The following is a 21,863-nucleotide window of genomic DNA, read 5'->3' on the forward strand; positions in this document are numbered from 1 at the left end:
GATTTGAGGAATGGCAGCTGTAGCAACTCTTAAGAAGGAGACAGAAAATGGTGAAATAAAACTTTAGCAAGGTGCAGCAGAGCGGGAGTTCATCTGAGAGAGGCTGAAAAATAAGAGGATAGAACTGAAAGTTAGCATGAAAAGCAACCAGACAGAGAACATGAGCATCAGAGCTGCCAGTAAAGGAAGTATTATTGCTTTAAATTCTGTGTAGCTCAGGAGGAGAGAGGAGATTCAGACTGGATTAAGGCTCAGTTCCCATCAGGTCTCCTGAACAAAAAAGAAGTGTACTTGTGATTCTGCACAGCAGCACGAGGAGTGCTGTTGAATAAATGATACAGGTCATCTCCTCTGCTCAAATCCTTGCAAGTAAAGTCTGTTATACACTCACATGGGCTGAGAAGAGTGTAACAGGAAGTGGGGCTGGACAATAATATCCAGTTTTTAATACATATTGTTATAATTTAAATGATATTAAAGGTAAGATAATATTGCTTATTTTTGGATATTTCAATGTTAATGTAATGCCTAGTGCTCAGTTTTGAGCTGGTTTACAAATCATTGATAATTCCTACCTGTTTAGAGCCACAATCTCAGTCTAAATCTGGATTTTAATGCAGCTGCTGGTCACTAGTTTCCTCTGTAGCTGCGCAGGTTCTAGGAGTTTGTTAACCTGCTGCTCCAGGAAGACAGTTTTTTTTTTTTTTTGCAAATCCATGAATTGGATATATTTCACATCCATCTTGGCTGCCCACAGACGGTTTTTGGGACGAGCAGAACCTTTCCAAAAACACTTGGACGGTGTTTGGACTATCTGTTACATTTATTATGAGCAAATCAGAGCAACAAAACTTATGTCTTCATAACATAAGCTCGACAAGCAGCTGTTGTCACTGTTCACTACCAGTGGAGCCAGTTGGCGAATCAAAATTATGCCTCAGTCAGTCAGGAGGAGAGTGAAAACATATTTTCTTCCGAGAAACACTTTCACAGTGTGGCTCTGTAGCTAACATCTCATATTTGTTGGTAGTTTCCAACAACTCTTACATTATTGGGCAATATTTCCTCAGAATGTTTTAGTAAGTTCTACTATTTTTCAAATGATTCTATTCTGTGCCTCTGGCTTTAACTGTGGGCTACTTTATGCTTATACTTTCCTCTATCACAGACAAAAATTTTTAGTTCATACCTTTACATGTTTCAAAGGAAAGCTTCCGTCTTCGTCAGAAGTGTCATCTGATGGAAGTGTGACGTGTCCTTATCAGCTGATCTTACGGAGGCGTGATCATCTTGTCAGATTTGACTGGACGATCACGCCTCCTGCTGTCTGGTCGCTCCTCCAGGACGGCGCTCCAGGTGTGTGACAGCATGTATGCCACCTCATCTCGGTTCGTTGTCCTGTGGGCCCGCTTCCTGATTTATATTGCGTCCATAATCCAGTGTTGGTGTCTGTTGCTTTCAGTGCAGATGACTTTGGCGTTATCCCAGTCCATAATGTGATTTTCCCTTTTGCAGTGGTCTGTGATGGCTGATTTTGCATTTTCTTGTAATGCCTTGTCTTGTTGCTCGTGTCTGTCTTTTTTCCACATTACAAGAAAACACAGCTGATATACACAGATTTTTAAAGCCAAAATGTCAGTTAAATACTGATAGAAAATTTCTTATCTGCTGATACTGACATCATATTGGTAATATCATGCATCCCTACCAATTTTTGTTGATGTGGTTTTTCTTTTACTATAATCTTATCAAAGTTTGTAATTCTGATATTGTTGCAACTATTTGTTAAAAAGAGAAACAGCAAGATATGTTTTGAGTATCTCCACTCAGTTATTGAGACATGATTCCTGGTCCATATTGCCCCGTGGAGGTTGTTCAGATCTCTGTTTTGGTGCCAATGCAAAGCGCTGCAGCAGCATCCCTCTTGACCTTGCTCACAGAGAGACAGGAAGGTTGAAATCCTGTAATGATTAATGTGACACGTACTTCAGAGAACAGTTTGCCCAGAAACTGTAGAGCAGGTTGATGTTTGTCTTCTCATTAAAATATAATGTGTTCCCAGTTGAGTTTATGGCTGAATTGCTCATGCAGCTTTTCAAAGACTTTGGAACAGATTACTCTCAGAAACCCATTTTTCTGGGCACTTCAGAAGGGAGGAAAAAAAACGAAGCGTTGAAGCCAGCAGCAATGAAAGAAGCTGTTATCAGGCTGCGCAGTGGCTCTGGCTCTGCATACTGATTAGTCTGTGAGAGTGTGTGTTTGTGCATGCATGCGTTAAAATTTGTGTTTATCCACAGTGCGTGTTACCGTTGCTCATTTTGTCTGCATTGATTCCACAGGTCAGTTAGACGTCGATTTGTTACTGTAGATTTATACCTTCTGTGTATGCTTTCGTCGGTGTTCTGTTGATTTGCACCTTGCTGTGTTTGTGCTTGTCCTGAACAGCAGGTTTCCCCGGTCCAGTCTCGGCCAGCTCATCAGGCTCACTGTGATATGAAACAGAGCCAGTGAGGCTCATCACATACTGCAGCACATCCTGTCTGTTTCCAAAAGCCACCAACCACTGCTCCATGTGTCTGTTTCAGCTCTACTGATCCCATGGACACTGCTTTTATTTAGTTTCACGCCATCAGCCAAGCTTCGTCAGCCATGCTTTCATTGGCCCCCTTGACCTCTATCTTCATCATCTACCTCTTGTTTTCTCTTCTCCTCTCTTTCACTTTTCTCTACCCGTAGGGCAGCAGAATGCAGAGCATCACAGCTCTGGGGGCTTGAGAGAGAGGCTGGGGCTTTTACGCTCCTCCATCCTCTGATGTTTCTGCACCACAAACTCTTTCTTCTTCTTATCTCTCCTCAGTCCTCAGCGCTCGCCTTTTAATAGTTCTGAAATGTGTCAGCTGCTGCTTTTTTGTTTCTTTTTTCCAAAGCTAAAACTTGCCAACAGAACAGAATATTGTGCAACTATGCCTTTTTTACATGATGGCACACTTTATGCTCAGTCAGGGCACTTACATGCAGATAGAAAAATTAAATTATCATTGTGTTAGACGAAAACAAGACTTTTAAAACACCTGAAACATGCTAGTCTGACTGAATTCCTAGTCAGTAAACTCTCTGAAGGTTGGCCTGATACACCTAGATAATACAGTTGAAGATCAATTTACTCTTGCATATACGCACCTTAATTGAAAAGGGGGTTTGCGCATGCTTCACAGCCTCCATGCAAGGCTTAGACCAGGAAGTAAAAGAGCATAAAAGCAAAGCATAACAGAAGCCGTGTTGCCATCATCCTTCAGATATCAGCATAAGCTAGAGGACTAGTGTGTATTTGCACTTGAAGTGAAGCATGCAAGAAATTTACAGTGCAGTAATCCTTTTTTTTGTCCATAACTTACAACCAGGTTTGGGTATTGTTTTTTTTTTAACTATACTGGTGCTAAATCAGTATATTTAAGTAATGATGAGTATCAAAATTCAGTACCAACATAGCACCAGTACCAAATTCCAAGACAGATGCTGGAAAGGCACAAAATCTGCCATGTGAGGAAGTTATACCCATTTCCTTTACTTATATTTTCTATTGGATTCTTGTTTTTAAAACATTTTTAATATTGAGACTTTAATTCAGCTCCTGACTTTTGAAACACCCTTTTCCCTTAAAAGATTTGATTCAGGTACTGTTTAGGCTCCAGTACCCTTAAAAAGTATCACTTTGGCATCAGTATCAGAAAAAAAAACTAAATGATACCCAACTCTACTTTCAACAGAAAGTGTTGTTGACATTAAAGTATACTTTTATAATTTCAAAGCCAAGTTTTAACTACTAATTGAGAAATATCGTACATTATTTAAAAAAACTAAAATAAAGTATGAAGAAATCCACATAATAAATGTTACTAACTGATTGCATGAATTAAATTTTCACTAACTGCAGGTGCATCTCCAAAAATTAGAATATCATGAAAGGTAATTTTTTTTTCCCGTGATTTAATTCAATAAGTAAAACTTCCTTTTGTCTGTATAAAAATACTAAAAATACTAGAATGCCTTAAAACGTCTGTCAAAAAAAAACATTTATTACACAGAAATGTTGACCTTCTGGAAAATTATGCTCATTTATGCACTCAGTGATTCGTTGGAGCTCCTTTTACAGAATTGTCTGCCCCTATGCCATGTGACATGGAGCCAATCAGTCATCTTCCTCTTGACATTTTCCAAGAGATTCTCTATGGAGTTCAGGTCAACCCAGTTGGCTGGCCAATCAAACACGGTAGTTCCATGGTCAGCAAACGAGTGCCTGGTAATTTTGGTTTCATTGTGAGCATGAGCCAAATTCTGCTGGAAAAAGAAATTATTACCTCCATAAAGCTTCACATGCCTCATGCGTGTAAACATCCTGAGTGTGAACTGAAGGCACATTTGTTGAGCTGCACGTTAGGGAAACCCAAGAAGAACTTGGTTGACTGAAATTACTAACCTTGCACACCACTTATAGACAGCATTTGGGAAAGGGCAAGATGGACTCACCAGTGAGGAACACGGAAACGGGCGTATCCATCTGCTTTGCAAAGTTATGAAATTATACCTTTGCATCCAAACAGACCAGCAGTGCATATTATCTGTACATTAACCAAAGCAGTGGCAGTGAAGTCAACGTACCCTCACTGTCTTAATTAACTTAGAAATAAACATAAGCATTCAGAAGCTTTTGCAATGAACACAAGATGTTTTTTCCTTACAGTGCTATTGTCTGACCGTTGAGATTTCGCATGTGTAAGAGTTCACTGACAAACCAATTGTGAGGGTATCAGCCTTACTGCTAACAGCATTATGTGACATAAAATCTTCCTGCTGGCAGATGATTGTTTGGCTTGTGTTATATAAAAAATAATTCAATTATATGACTGCATGAGACAGAATGACTTTCCATGATTGGCTGTTTTGCAGCTTCACTTTCCTCTCGTCTCTCCTACTAATTCTTCTCCTCTCCTATCCTCTTGTTTTTTCTCCTCCTCTACCCTCATACTTCCTCACTTTTCCCCATTTCTCCTCTCTTCTGTTGCTCTTCCTCTCCTCTTCACTCTTCTAAATCTTCCCCTCTTCTATCTCCTCTCCTCTCTTATTTCCTCTGCCCACATTCCTCAGGAGGATATGGCACAGACTCAGAGCCTGCTGTGTCCTCTGTCTGTTTGTCCTCTCTTTGTCTCACGCCCATGCTCCCTCACTTATCACCACTTCTGCTGCTGCATCTCTCCTTGTTTCCGTCTATAAATCAGTCCTGGCTGTGACAATAAAACCTCCCTGATGAGACACTGATTAGCTTTGAGCCGCTGAATTCAATGTCCATGCCTGTGCTGTGTATGTGCCTTTTAGCTGCTCCATTTGCTATAAATACTGGATTTTTTGGTCCCCCTTTCACTCTGCAGTGAATAGACATCTAACCAACACGCCCCCCCCCACCCCCACACACAGATTTATACTCCGTCTTGAGTTATTTATTTAAGTGTGTAGGAGCAGTAATAGGCACTAAAATTGCTGATTCGATTGGGAGAGCACAGGCTCGCTGTGCGGATTGCAGAGTCGGCTAAATGGCAGGACTCAAACAGCTCGCTCAACATCTCTTACCCTGACACCGGTAGAGCTGTTACATTTGTTAAAACTCTTTCTCGCTCATGTTGTGCTACAAAGCAGTTTGTGCTGGATTTCAAAGTGCATGTTGAGCATTTTAACATCCTTTCCCTGCAGTGTTCAGCCCTGCTGCAGTTTTTGCCCTACATCTTAGCTGTGATTGGGATAATTCATGTATTCACTGACTGTAAAACACTGTGAGCCCAAACATATGTCTGGTGCAAAGTATCTTGGCATGCAGGTGCCGGGGTCCTTGCTATTTCCACCTTGTGCAGTTGTCTGTTTTATGTCTTGTGTTTATTTTGTTTAAATAGCAAATGAACTCACTCTCCTGTGGGCGCCAGTGATTATGTTTTTCTTCAAATGAGAAGTAAGTATGTGCAGGAATGGTCTGGAAGATGCAGAAAACAACTGAGCTGTACACCTGCTACATCCTGTGTGATTGGGATTTTTTTTTTTGCCACAATCAAGCAGCCTTATTGCAGAAACTTTCTCCACAATTTCAGAAGTTCTCCGGTATTTTTAAAAACAAACTTTTAGCAGATCCCACTGATAATTAAAAGCAGGGAGTATCAAAATCCAGTACCATCATAGTACTGGTACCAACAAATCTGATCCCTATTAGGGCTGAACGATTTGCCAAAATGATCTATTTGCGATTTTTTTCCCCAATATTGTGATTTAATATGCAGTTATTTTTAGGTTCCTCATCTTATGTGCTCATTTAACACAAGCAAAAATTAATTCTGTATTATAACCTGCACTATACTGGATTAAAAAATGGGCATAAACAATTTTGAAAAAACCAAACTTATTGTGATTTTTGCTCTAATTTTAAATTTGATATCAATTGCCATATTGAAGGGGATTTTTACTTTATTCTTGTTTTGATTAAGAAAAATATACATAAACAAGAAAAGGACTTCTGTAAAAATTCTAAAAAAGACTCATGAATGTTTGCATGATGTGTAGAACATAAAATCTACTGCTGCTGCAAAACAAAATTGCATTATACTGGTACTTTTTTTTTTAAATGTAGGTTAAAGAAATATTACACTGTCTGTGATTTGAAAATTGCAGCAGGCCATTGTGTGATTTAATCTAATTTGTGATAAATTGCCCAGCCCTAATCCCTATTGTACCAAATTACAAGACAGTTTTCGGTGCTTGATTTCACACCACGCCATCACACTATCCCCATCACTTCACTTCATGTACATATAACAATACCAGTCCAAATTCTATCAGCTTTTCTTCCTCATTAGCTCATGATTCTAAGCTTAAAGAAAACAGGTGTATTCTGTTGAATGAATAAAGTGATTGATTAAGCCTTTATTTTCATGATCATTGGAAGAGAAAATCGTAACTGAAATGTGAACTGGAAAAATCCTCCAGTAGTAGACGGATGGTAATGCAAGAGTGGCTGTTTGTCCATGTTGTCCATGTCCATGTTTTACATGTCATCTAAATGACTCATATCACATTGTAGAGATGCAGTAAAGTCAGCCCCATTAATGTGTGTCTGATATGGTTCAAATTAACTGAACCATGCTGAACACTTCCGCTTTTAAATGAAAGAGAAATCAACTTCCTTGGTCTACTGTCTCCTAGTTATATAAAATACTGATCTATCCCGCTTGTAACTGAATGTTTGACAGTTGTACCAGCGAGATAAACATCTGAGACAACCAAAGAACCAAAAATCCTTTCAAATGTCTCAGCTCTCTATGAAATGACCAATGGCGAACAAGCTGTGACCTTTGCAGCTACACTGACACACTCTCTCTCCTCACACCAGTAGCTAGCTGTGAGGTCACTGATGAATGCCAGACAGACTGCGGCTGCCTTAGTGTGAGGCGGTCAGTATGGCAGAGATGTTTGTGTCCAATTGCCTGCTGGTACAATACACCCTCTGTTGAGTCCGCACACTGGGCTCTCTCAATAGGGAGTCCAACTGCCAGGGTGAGGTGAAGAGAGAGAGTGAGGACGTGAGGATTATATGAGAGAGGCAGGCCAGTGGAAAAACAGGTTGAGCTAACCGCAGCGCATACGGACACATAAACCGGCTGTGATGGAGCTCAGTGAGACTCTTGTATATGAACTTGATGTATGTAAGCACACGTGAACGAAAAGTTTTACTCACAAATTTACTGTTTTGACACCTTAAAAGTAGTCTCAGTTGACTAAACCAACATACAGATGCTAAAAGCTGTTTGCCAAAGGTAATGGTTTGATTTTAGGATATTAAAATAATATCATAATATTTATGTACTCAGTGGTGTCTTAATGCACAGGCTGTAGCTTGGAGCCTCTACCTTTGAGTTCTTACATGTGAGAAATAAAAATAAAATCTAAACCACACATAAAAAACGGACAAACATAAAATTACATTTTTAAGAATAGGACAAAAAAGACATCTACACTTAAGTATGGATAAGCATGATAGGAAATGATTCTACATACATAAAGCATGATCCCTGGTCTGCACTTTACATAAAAGTGACTTTTCCCACTGGTTAACTGATTTACCTGTTGTGGAGGTGATTATATTACTTACAATAACAAATTATTAACAACAATAATAATGCTAAAAAGAAGAAATTTAAAATAATTCAATACATTTATTAGAACTTAAATCCAAACATTAATTAACCATTCTATTAAATAAAAGCTATAGTTGGTTACGTTTGTAATTGCAGCGTCTTACTGTGTTAACTGACAGTTGTTTTCTGATATATTCCTGGGCCCGCGTTGTAATATCATCACAGAATGATCCAGGTTTTTAATGGAACGCTGCCTAAGGTGTTGAAGGTTATGGGTATTTAGTATTGGTATTCAGCCTTACCCATACATACTGGGATTTCTCCAGATTCTCTGAATCTTTAGATGATTTTTACCCACGCCGATGAAATCGGCAGGGTTGTGTAAGGGTTCCGTATCTTTGTTTGTTTGTTTGTTTGTTTGAATATGTACAAGATAACTCAAGAATGGAAAGTCGGATCTTCACCAAACTTTCAGGGAATATTGGGATAGTGACAGGGAAGAATCGATTAGATTTTGGTGATGATCCGTGCACCCGTTAGGTTTTTCTCGGACTTCAAAATTTTAAACACCATAGTAATCAATGGGAGCGTAAGTTCCTCGGTGGCGCTGCTTAGGCGTGGGTCTGCCGCCTCAGACGGCCATTCTAGTTTGGACTGTGGGTGGTAAAAACTATGAATTCCCTGATATTGCTTGTTAAGGAGTGTTGTTCAAAATCTGCTGGACTATTTGCCCATGCAGTCTTTGTGACTGAGCAGTCTGAATGACTGGAGCCTTTCAAGAGTGTTCATTTTCTCCCCAGGGGTTCCCAAACTTTTTCTGTTTGGTCCCTCTTTGGCAGGTGAAAATGTAAAAACAAGTAAATGTACAACTAACACACAGTCATTCACAATTTTTGCAAATTCCTTTTTCTTTAGAATCTATTACAGTGTAAACCCTGAAAATTTTGAGTTTTAAAAATCTAAGTCCCAGAAGAGGAACCATTTTCTGAAAATTAAAACTTAATGAAAATTTATACGTCTGGTAGTAGTACTACACTGTGGGCTTAAGGACGTCAACCATCCATTCAACCACGTCTTCACACCGCTGCCATCTGGTCGATGTCTAAGAACTCTAAAAACTCACACATCAAGGTTTAGAAATAGCTTTTATCCCACAGCCATTACTGAACTGAACTCTAAAGGAATCATTACGGGACAAGATGCAATATGATCATTAATAACCATGTGACTTTTAATTAATTTATTTATATTTTTATTATTAATAACTGTGTTTTGGCACTGTAGATTGCATTGAATGCACAAGGAGCTACTTAGTAAGTAAGCTCTACTTATCTGCTTGTAGCTCTATTTATTACTCTCTCTTGTACTGTATATCCTCCTTGTTTTAAAGAGTAGCATAGCAAATTTTGTTGTACATTGTGCAGTGACAATAAAGGGTTTTCTATTCTATTCTATTCTATTCTATTCTATTCTATTCTATTCTTATTTGGTGCTACAGATCCTGAGTCCTGGGTGCAGCTGTGAGATTGCCAACCCCTGTTCATTTCCAATGTCCAGCTTTGATTTGTTTCTTGACTTAATTGAGGCAACAGCAGAAAAGCCCTATCTCACACTGGTAGGATGCTGCAGAAAGAAAGAGTGTGGCCAAGGCTCTCCAGCCTAGCAGTGGGCACTCATTTTCCTCTCCAATCCAAAATGCTGACAATGTCTTGGACTTGAACTGCAACAGCATCATTGAATCAGAGTTGACATCAATCAACTGTTCCTCTTCTCCAGTGTTGAAGCCATCAGCTGGGGTTGCGTAGCCTTACTTTGCCGCGCCCCCCTGGGAGAGCCCACGTCCCACTTTGGCAATCATTGTTCTACCCTATCATATTACAGTTATAGTATTGTATCACCTGTTGTCTACATACCTGTATTGAATGTCCCAGGTGTTTTGTGAGCATTCCACAGCTTTCCCAGTATTTTCTTGTCTCTGTCCCAACTTTTTTGGAACATGATGAAGGCTTTAACTCCCGAATGTGTGTTCATTTCAAGAGGGTTAATAATTAATGCACTAAATATCTTATCTTTGTGCTGTTTTCAGTTGAACATAGGCTGTAGAGGATTTGCAAATCACTGAATTATGTTTATTTTCCCATTTTACACAGCATCCCAACTTTTTTGGAACTGAGGTTTGTAAATATTTTAGAAATTTGATTCTGTCCCAAACAGCAGCCCCATCAGTAACCTATAGCCTCAGAACGGCATCGATTAAAGACTCATCTATTTGGACGTTTCCAGACAGTTTTAAAGGCAAAATTTGAGTCAAATAAATCAACTCAATTTTTTTTTTTTGCTCTGAGGATTTATTTAGATGAGTTGCTCTATACCAAAGAGCAGCTTATCTAAGCTTTTTTGGCTCTCAATGCAAATATGCTTAGGAACAGCACAGTGTGAAAAAGGTTCCCTGCTTTGTCCAATGGACGTTAAAATTCTGCAGATGCTGTTTTCGGGACTGCAGATAGAGTTGCAGGGAGATCTGAGGTCAGCAGAAGTAGGAAAGAGTTCTGGCTACTGCAACAAAAACTAAACTTTGAATGTTTTATTCTCTTCCTCTTGACATTTTGTCACTTCTTTTTGTTACCTTTTGTCTGATTATGTTTAATCTTCTCTTTCTTTTGTTTTATGTCCTGTCTTGTTGTCTCTCCTCTTGCCTCCTCCTTGCACCACCACACCCTACGCTCACTTGTCTTTATATCGGGTCTTGAACTGTCGAGCTGCTGTGTAATAAAGTAAGATGGTGAGTCAGCGAGGATTTAGATGCCCTGATAAATCTAGATGTCTTGAGAATTGAGAGCGTGAAGAAGGCTGTAAAGTAAAACACTGCTGAACTGAAGCCCAGTCAGTCTTTCCCTGACCATATAACTGACAGTTATTTTCCTTTATGTTTGAAGGGCTTGTCCCATTGATGGAAATAAAAGTTATGTGCTCAGCCCGCCTGCTTTCACCCTTTTCTGAATTACTTAATTATGTTTTAGTTCTGACCCCTGTCTGTTGTTTGTCTCTCAAAAAGGTCTCTTGTGGGTATCACATTGTGAATCAACCCAATAGGAGGAAGTGGAAATGGTATTGATTTGAATATTTTAAGTGGTTCTGCTCTCTGATATTAAATCTGAGGTCATCTGCTGAGATTTAGGTTTTATACCAGGACCTTCAAAGTGAAGGGACTGAATGAAACTCATCCTGTTAATAGTATTAATGTATTACGGTTGGTATTATGGTAATACTATATCCTGAGGTCGGTAAAAATAGCCGCAGTATCCCTTTATTATTAATTACTATCATGAAAAAGTCTGTTCTGAAATAGTGCATATTTGCAATACCCCAGTTCCAAAAATACTTTGTGCACTGTGTAAAATGCAAATGAAATTTAGAATGCAATGATCTGCAAATCTCATAACCCTGGGTATTGACCTGCTTTTATAGGTGGATTGAGGATGATAGCATGAAGTTAACAGTAGAAAAAGGAACTTGTAATGGATTGAAAAGGGAATAAGGGGACAGCAAAAATGTAAATGTTTGATATCTCAAGGTGCTGATTAATTTTGACTTGTTGACTGAGCTTCTTTGTGAGTTTCTTTTTTTTTAAGTGCAATGAGACATTAAGGAGTATCGGTGAGCTTATTCTACATCGCTGTGACTGCAGGGAGAAACTGACGTGGCTTGAGCTTGAGCAAAGTGTACCAAAAGGACCAATAAATCATACAATTAATCGCCATTTGGAAAATTAATGCACTAATTATGGACCTTAATTAATTGGGTTTAATACATTAATGCTGACAGTCCTAATCACTGCACATCAGCAAATCCTTTCTGTTAATGATATATATTTTTTTTATTTTCTTAAACAACTTCTGAGGAAAACAGTGTATATGCAACAGTGCTCACTTTAGATTTTTTCCTTATGTTTTCTTATTGACAGAAAAGTACATTTTTATTACCAGCTGTGTTTTTCCCGCAGTCTCCCTTAGAAGAGTCACATGATGTTGCGGTGGCATTTCTTATCAGTTGATCTTGTACAGGTTTGGCCTGGTTTGATGTTGCTGTCTTGTTGCTTCCTGAAATCAGCATCCCAGGTGCCTGTAAGGCTACTGGATAGCAGGAAGGGATGTCATCCTGTCAAACCAGATGGGACGACCTAACCTGTGTAAGATCAGCTGATAGGATACCACAGGTCAAAACATGTCAAGGGGATAAAAACTTGTCTGTTGATAAGAAAATGAAATAAAAAGTTATTGTGCAGACAGTATGAACTTCTTTGGACATGAGAAATTTTCCAAATTACATTAAAAATACTGATAGGTTGATATTTATACCAAGATAAGCAATGAGTCATGTTTTATTTGGAGAAAAGAGGCAGATCTCTGAAAAATAGAGATTTAACACCCCCATGTAGCTGGAATGGAATAATCCTTGTTTAAATAGATGGTGCCTGACTCTGAGATTGGCAGTTGAATGAAGCTCTGTTGAATGAGTCATTGAATACTGCACTATTTTGGGTACCGCCTTATCCAAGTTAAAATTTTATGCAATAAAGAAACAATAGGTCTCATAACTGTGCAACAGGTTTTCTTGGATGTTGATGTTTTAATGATACTAAGATTAGGGCAAAAATTTAAGTGCGTTCCTCTTCCAGTGCATCCATCCCTCTTGTCTCATTGGTCTGGTATGTGTTAACGTGTTTTCTTCTGTCTCACAGGCACATGGACTCCTTTCAACCCAGTGACGGTACGCTCCATCATATGTAAGTATCTGCTGACACTGATGTGCCCTATTCCTTCACACACAAGCCCCTGTTGTTTTCATACCAAGCATGTTGTTTATTTACTCTCCTCTCCTTGACGACAGAGTAAATTAATTACATTTTGAGCAGTCAGAGGACAAATTTAAACTCATCTTGGGGTTCAATAACTGATTCTTGAGTGAAAAAACATGCAGCCATCAATAACAGCAGGAGGAGAGAGAAAGAGCATCTGATTGAAATGGTAAAGCTGTTCTCAAAGGGCAGCTGCCAATTGCTCTAGACTCTAAATATTGATCTGTTTACCCTCTCAGCTGTAAGAACAAGTAGAGGTTAAAAACTTTAAACTCTGAAATGCAGTTGAGATTATGAATAGCAGTTCTTTGACTGCAGGTCAAACTGCGCCTCAGTAGGAATCAGAGTTTCCGATAGACTTTTTTTTGGCCAAAACGACTGGCGTTCCTCAAGATTTCCGGCCATTTAGAATAACTACAGGACACATGCTTTAGACAGCCATGTGTGACCAATAACCTGCATTTAACATCAAAAAAATGTATGAAGACAGAAACACTGTGATACAGCTACATGTCTATGCTAAAACAGGATGGAGGCACGTTTTTCTCTTTGAGCCAAACCAAAGACTGACACAGTAGAAGCCAAGCTGACGGTACACCAGAGTATTCATTACCCTGCTATTACAGCCAATTTGTTTACACGTTACTCATGACTGGACCTTGGAAATGACTGAGGAAAGACATTCTTTTATTTATCTTTGTGTAAATTGTTAAAACAAACATGATGAAAATTGTGAGCTTTTCCTTACACACGCCCATGTTTAACAAATAAAAAACAGCAGCACTTAGCTTCACATTAGCAGCGTTAGATCTAAGGCAGCCCGTTAGTACATTAGCTGCTACCATTAGTTAGCAGCTCACTACAGCAAAATAACATCATCTGTTGACAATACCAAGAAATACTTTAAACAAATGTCTAACCAGTGCTCTGGTAAACAAGACACCATGTTTAAACTCTGCATTACAAACAAAAATTGAGTCTTCCTGCCAATTGCCCCAAGTCATGATAAAGTGCTCCAGATGTCATCCATTCTAAAATAACACTAAAAGTGCTAAAGTGCTTTTGAAGGCTCATTAAAATAATACATATTCTATTGAAGTTAAAGTACATCATCTTGTGCTAGTTTTGTTTAAAAGTGCAATAGCTGCAGGTACAAAGTGTTCCTGTAGCGTTAAGTTCTCCCGTTAGGAGGAACAAAGCAACAACCACAGCAAAGGAGTTGAAACTCTGTGAACTCTATAGTGATTTTTTTGGGGCATTTTCACTAAAACAACAAAGCTAATGTGGACGATTGTGTGATGACTCAGAGTGTGATTTATCTTTATACATGTTAAAAATCATGTCATTTGCCTCTACTTAATTAATCCAAAGTAATCTAAATTTTTGACTGCTATAGTTGCATTTATCCCACCTTTTTTGACAAAATATCTGATGTATTTGGTTTAAGAGTCTGTTGTTGCCTCCAGAGTTCATACAAAAATCTGATAAATCTCTCTCCCCAGGTTCCACATTTGCTGTGTTTCCTTGTTGTTGCTCTGTGTACAGATTAAATCCCTTTAATTCCATCGCCTTTCCTCCTACTCTGTAAATCCACTGTTTAACAGTCCCCCAGTAAGAAGCATATCCTGTGATAACACTCCCTTTGTTGGGAGGTAATTGGATTGTAGCACATGGGGGTGTTAGTGGAGTTTTGGTGTGGGATCAGCCAGTTTTCTTTATGCAGTCTTACAAACACAAGGAAGTCAAGTGTGAGAGACACAATTTCTACTTCTCTGCTCCCTGACAGCCGTGTCAGACTATGTGTGCTAGCATTTTTGCCTTTATGTCACTGGCTTTGCTCAATTTCATGCTGACGTCTCTCTGTGATGTCTACTGTATGTATGTGTGACACGGCGATTATATGTTACACCCTTTCTTTCGTCTTCAGCCATGTTTGACAGGGAAAATAAAGGCGGGGTTAACTTCAACGAATTCGCCGGAGTGTGGAAGTACATCACAGACTGGCAGAACATCTTCAGAACCTACGACAGGGACAACTCTGGCTTCATCGACAAGAACGAGCTCAGACAGGCACTGACAGGATTCGGTGAGCCGCAAAGTATGCTTGTATATCTACAGTACATTTGTTGAATGTGGTGGAGGGTTGAAGACTGTGCTGTCTCTGTGTCACAAGGTCAGATTTTTTTCTCATTACTATCTCTCTATCTCTAAATATTGTATCCATTTCAGTTTGACTGAAACCTATGCTTGCACACTCGATGATCACTTTAAGTACACCTGTTCGACTGCTCATTAACACAGATATCAAATCAGCTAGTCACATGGCAGCAACCAATGCTTCTATGCATGTGGAAATGAGATGATGTGCTGAATTTCAAACTGAGCATCAGAATGAGAAAGGAAGGGGATTTTCATGAAAAATAATCTCTAGGGTTTACAGATAATGGTGAGAAAAAGCACATCAGTTCTCTGGACCAAAATATCTTAGACTAATGATCAACCTGGTTAAAGCTGATAGAAAGGTAACAGCACCTCAAATAGTCACAACCAAGGTATGCAGAAGAGCATCTCTGAATGCAAAACATGTTGAACATTGAAAATAAAAATCACACTGAGTGCCACTCCTGTAAGCTAAGGATGGGAAACTGAGTCTAAATGTTGGCTGGTCTGGTGAGTCTAACTTTCTGCTGCAACATTTCATTGGTAGAAGAGGCAAGGCAAGCTTTTTTATGGCACATTTCAGCAACAAAACAATACATCAAAACACTAACAGGAACACACCAGAAATGTTAGAAAGTTATTAAAACAACCCACAAAAGATAAAACAGAGAGGTCAAAAGAGAGAAATTGAGAAAAAAATATTGCTAAAGCAGGACTGAAATTGTCCTCTTCTGAAAATCCAATTTCTGCTGCACTGAAGGTTCCCAAGATCAAATTGACCTCCATAATTCTCCAATAGAAGAAGTTTGGCACAAGCAGGACTCTTCCAAGAGCTGGTACCCCGGCCAAACTGAGCAATTGGGAACAATGGCCTTAGTAAGGGAGGAGACCAAGAACCTGATGGTCACTCTGACTAAGCTCCTGAGATCCTGTGCAGAGATTGGACAAAGTTCTCCTCAGGGTTTCTTTGCTTTCATGTGGAGTTTTTCTCCAACTCCAAGTGGACTTTCATGTGTTTTGCACTGAGGAGAGGCTTCCATCTAACAACTCTGCCATTAAACCTAGAGGGCTGCAATGATGGTTGTCCTTCTAGAACTTTGTTCCATCTCCACACAGGATCTCTGGAGCAACCATCAGGTTCTTGGTCTCCTCTCTTACTAAGGCCCTAAAATCTGATTTCTTGGAGATTCCTTAGGAGGGTGGCCGGGCTCAGCCTTAGAGATAGAGTGAGGAGTTAGGACATCTGGGAGGATCGCGAAGTAGAACCGCTGCTCCTAGGGTTAGGGTTGAAAGGAGCCCGTTGAGGTGGTTTGGGCATCTGATCAGGATGCCTCCTGGTTACCTTCCTGTGGAGGTCTTCACCAATGTCCTACTGGGAGGGAGACCCCGAGGCAGACCCAGAACTTGCTGGAGGGATTATATACCCCATCTGGCCTGGGAGCACCTTGGAATCCCTCACAAGGAAATGGAAAGTCTTGTGGGGGGAGAGGGAGGTCTGGGTTGACTTGCTTTGCCTGCTGCCTCCGCGACCGGACCCCAGATATGGGAAGAAGATGGGTGGATGGGAGAAAGTTCCAGAAGGACTACCATCACTGCAGCCCTCTGGGTTTTATGGCAGAGTGGCTAGACAGAAGCCTCTCCTTGATGCAAAACACATGAAAGCCTGTTTGGAATTGGAGAAAAACTTCAAATGAAAGTCAAGAAAGCCTGAGAAGAACTTTGTCTCATCTCCACACAGGATCTCTGGAGCTCAGTCAGAGTGACTATCAGGATCTTAGTCTCCTATCTTACTAAGGCCCCAAAATTCTGATTTTACTTTGTCTTTATAGGGTACTGAGTGTAGATTAATAAAAAAAGATTTATATATAATGGACTGTAGCATCAGGCTGCCACATCACATATTCAGAAAAGTGAAGGATGTTTAAATACTTTCTGAATGCACTGTATGTGAATTAATGACTGAACATGTGTACCTAATACTGTGATCATAAAGATAAATTTGAGTATTTTGACAAAACTGACATGACTTGATGACAATGTAACAGCAAATTATCAAAATTCTCCACGGATCTCATCTGTTTCTCAGTAGTACTTTGGAAACTTTGAATTTCCCCCCTAATGACAAATGAAATTTTTTGCATTTGAATTTGAATTTGAAATGTTAAAAGTGCGAGAAAGCGCTTGATTTGTGTTTGTCGTCTGCTGATTACTCTGCAGAAACTGTAAATTAAATGGAAAAGTAGAAGGTTTGTGTGTCAAATTCTCTCTTTAGTGTGTTTTTACTCTTTATGATTCACTCAAATCTTTTATTTTATTAGTGATGAAATGATGGCTTTATATTATCAAAACGTTTAAAATTCAAATTGTTCGGGATTATATGTTCCTTTAAAATAACTCTTTGGATGCTATTCCAGTCTAAAACTCAGGGACAGAAGTGGACAGATTATTTCTCTTTGGACAGATACTGAATTAGTGTCACACATCTTAACTGCTCACTTTATTGGCTGAAAAGATCTTCTTCACTGTTCTGTAAAGATATTTGTCAGGCATCCACATTGTTAGTTTCTGATATATCAAAGCATTGAAGATCCAGAAGTCTTTGGGACTATTTCAAGGTCAGGATTAATTTCACTAATCTGTAGAGGTGTCTCAAGTGAAGACAACCCAAAAAGTGTAGATAGATATATTGAAATATCTTGTATTTCTTTGCAGGGTATCGTCTATCAGATCAGTTCTACGGCACGCTGATAGAGAAGTTTGATCGCCAGAGGAAGGGACAGGTCGCCTTTGATGACTTCATCCAGTGTTGTATTGTACTACAGGTAAGAGATTCGAACATACTGTACAAGAGTTACCCAGCTGTGTTCTTCATATGTTTGGACTCTCTGGTACGGTAGCTGCTTATGAATAAGGGATATATCATGGGTGATCACAACAAGGCTACTCATGAATTCATAAGATTCAAAGGGGTTTTTAATAATGCATGTTTAAGAAACGCATCACTGACTACTTTTAGAATATCTATCTCATGTGAAAGAGCCACTTGAGCCGATATGTTCTGCCCCAGTAATTTCACACAAGTCTGTTGTAGATGAAGCCAGCTACATTAGCGAAACTGATGATTATGTACAGTGAGAGTAATAGTAGGGCTGCACCTATCGATTATTTTACTATTGATTAATCTATCAATTATTCCCTCGATTGGTCGACTGCTCTATAGATTACTTTGGGGTGAATACACAGGGGTTTTTATGTAATTAATATGGCTACAAATTTTGCAAAGAAATTTCAAAAGCTTGTCACTTATGTATATATATATATATATATATATATATATATATATATAAACATATTCATTTCTTTAACACAAATATGCATGACATGTATGCAGAACACTGAACGTGTGGACAGCTCAGTAGACATCTAAGGCAAGTAAGGGTTTGGGCGCCCACGGAAAGAAAAATCCTCCAAGGTGCCTTTTCCTTTCCTGAAAGAATAGAAACAAAAAGCATATACACTGATAAAAATATACTGATTGCCTCCCACTACTAGCGGTAGTAGTTGTAGTGGTATTTATTAGTAACACTTGTTACAGTGCTTGCAAAGGAAGTATCTGCATTTATTTCCACACCTTCTTGATTTTCCCTCATCAATGAAATTTACAGAAATTGGTTAAATATTTGACTACAAATGTAGGTCATGCAGTCAAACCCATTTTCAGGAAGTACTCTTTTCACTCATGGTGTAACAGTTTTGACCATCATAAACAACAATAATCCACCAGAAAGATGAACAAAGGAATCCCAGCAGTGGTCTCTGTACAACATTCAACATCTAAACTCACCTGATAACATTTAAACATATCTAAACACATATAAACACTCTGCCCCAGGGCATCATGGGAAAATTCTGCTTACATATCCCCAAAATTGTTTCCCACCAATCTGATTTATCATCACTGCCATGTCTTCAGTTCATCTATTCCTGATTGTTAGAAAAGCCACCAATTTGAAATACCCACAGTGCATCACAGGGCACATTTATTCATAGATAATGTAGTTTTTGTAGTTTTGGAACACAGATTGAAACTGAGTGAAGGTAACAAAGTCAGGCTTAGTTATGTGGATAAACTTTGGAAGATTGGCTTACATTACCTAAATTATTCTTGTTAAGGAAAAAAATTCAGTGTCTTGTATTTTTGAGAAACTAAACTCACAACAAAACTAGATTTACTTATGTCAAGCGAGAAACTTGGAGTTTTATTGTTAATATGAAAGATTAAATTAAGTTAAATTTACTTTTTCCCAGATTCATTTTTCTCAGTGTAGAAATAAATTTAACAGTCATAATCTTTTAACTATGCATCATCTCTTTATCACAACCGCTAGACATATATGTAAAAATAATCTTAGAAATAAATGTATTCAATAAATGATATATGTAGCCTATATATAGCGTATATATATATATATATATATATATATATATATATATATATATATATATATATATATATATATATATATATATATATGTATATATAAAACTAATATCTTTAACTTTTACATATAACCTTCCTTTTAGATTTCCTTCAAGATCAATTTTCTAACCAGATATCAGGGCGATTATTTTTACCCTAAAACCTGACTTAATTTTTAAATATGATATTTTTTAATCACTTTGCTCATGTTTTTACATCAGTGTGGAGTGAAAAAAACAACTGATAGAATTCACTGATTGTAACGGCACTCGAAGACTAAAATAACAACATTAAGAAACACTTAATTTCTTGAATATTTCTGACAGAGTAAAGAGCAAATGTAAAACAACAATGCAGAAGTGCAATGCATGCAGAAGTAATACAGGGGTTATATTAGATAATTACCAGGAAAGCAACACATTCCTTTTGATTTAAATATTTAAATACATTATGTTCAGTCATGCATCAGAAGTAAAAACTACTTACTGTGCCGTTTTTCTCCTGCTGCACTCTTGCCCCTCAAAGATCAGGGTAGCATAGCTTGTTGAAACCGATTGTTCAAATAAGTGTGTTGTTCCAGTATGAGCAATTTATTTTTCCTGACTGAGTCAGCTCTGATCTAGAATCTTAAATATCAAACATGTTTGACGAAATACCTGCAAACAAACCAGGAAGTGTCGCCAAGTGAATGTTACCTGTCTGTGGAATCCTACAACTCATACCTGAGTTGTCTGGTATTCTATTGATAACCATTTTTGTTGTTTTTGCTCTGTTCCCTTTTCTTTTCCACAGAGGTTGACTGATGTGTTTAGGCGATATGACACGGACCAAGATGGTTGGATCCAGGTTTCATATGAACAGTATCTTTCCATGGTCTTCAATATAGTATAACGCACACAAATCACCACAGAAGAGCACAACTGGACACAACTGTGCCAAAGCTACAGGCACCTCCTGGATGTCTGCCATGGAGGACACTACAAGATTTTTTTAACCCCATTTGTAGCCCCAGTCGGGCTGTTTCACACAAATTTATAAAGAATAATAAAAGAAAACTGAAAGGAACCTCAAGGTTTGAGGCTTTAATACCCTCTCAATGACAGTTTTTGTCATTAATACAACAATTATGCTTGCTATGTGTTTTAAAAAAATCTTGTAGTGTTTTTTTTTGTTTTGTTTTGGATGACCAAACTGAGCTAAGTCTGTACGTGTGGATTGGGAATAATATGGACACAATCTGTCTTTTTGTCTGTCTGTTATTGTCAAGAAACTTTTTAATGTCTTAACTTTAATTGATACAGTTGAAAAAATCTCTGATGAGAGTAAAATGATGCATTGTAAATATGATTTAAGATGCTTTGCATGCTTTTCAGGGAAATTAAGCCCCACGTTGAAGCATGCTTTCCCTCTCTCTCTTGTCTTATCCTCAGCCCTATTTTGCTCAAAGCCATGTTTACAAAACAGTGAAAGCAGGTACATTTCTGCTTCGAGATTCACTGACATGCCAGCTTACATGCCATATTTGTATGAACTTATTTTTAAAAAGAAAATCTTCCAATGTTAGGACATATAATTTTTGGTAGAGGGTAAACATAATGCCTTTAGTATGGCTTATTTTTTGTGCATGATGCCTTAAAATGTGTAAAAACAACACAAAGAAGGAAAAATCTTTTATTAAAAAACTGTAAATCCAATGTGAAATTTGTTTTCATTATTTATATGTTCATACATGTTCTTTTCACTGCGGGCCACATGCAGGACGTGGTGTTGGTGGGCCATATGGGCCGGGACACACCCGTTTGTGCAGCTGGCCAACCCAAATGGCTGGAAGCTGATAGACTTTCCTTGTTTGTACTTTCATAGTTTCATATTTGAATGTTACTTAATCCCTAATATACATTTTTCACAGTTGGCACAGCAGGCTGACTATAATGACATTGTATTCAAATGCATGTACTTTAATATGGAGATGGCCCCCCTTTGCAGCTTCAACAGCCTCCACCCTTCTTGGAAGGCTTTCTACAAGAATTTGGACTGTTTCTGTGGGAATTTGCGCCTATACATTTGCACCTGCCACACAGATTTTGTGTTTACATGAATGCCAACAGAAGTTCAGACCTCTTAGACTATGTTGGTGACTTGTACGTGCCATGCACCTTAGCAGATGTTGACCCCGCTCTGTGATATTACGTGG

At 38.5% G+C, this 21,863-nt stretch overlaps 1 protein-coding gene across 1 annotated transcript in view; it reads left to right on the forward strand.

Moving 5' to 3' along the window:
* Nucleotides 1-21,363, forward strand: part of pdcd6 (programmed cell death 6) — a 36,309-nt gene extending 14,946 nt beyond the window's left edge. The window contains exons 3-6 of the mRNA XM_041813696.1: nt 12,913-12,957; nt 14,957-15,115; nt 17,902-18,011; nt 20,462-21,363. Of these exons, the coding sequence (XP_041669630.1) occupies nt 12,913-12,957; nt 14,957-15,115; nt 17,902-18,011; nt 20,462-20,560 (413 nt within the window). The 3' untranslated portion in view covers nt 20,561-21,363. The remainder of the gene's footprint in view (nt 1-12,912; nt 12,958-14,956; nt 15,116-17,901; nt 18,012-20,461) is intronic.
* The last annotated feature ends 500 nt before the right edge of the window (nt 21,364-21,863 follow it).

The sequence above is a fragment of the Cheilinus undulatus genome, linkage group 19, assembly GCF_018320785.1.
Source record: "Cheilinus undulatus linkage group 19, ASM1832078v1, whole genome shotgun sequence".
In the NCBI taxonomy this organism is placed as follows: domain Eukaryota; kingdom Metazoa; phylum Chordata; class Actinopteri; order Labriformes; family Labridae; genus Cheilinus; species Cheilinus undulatus.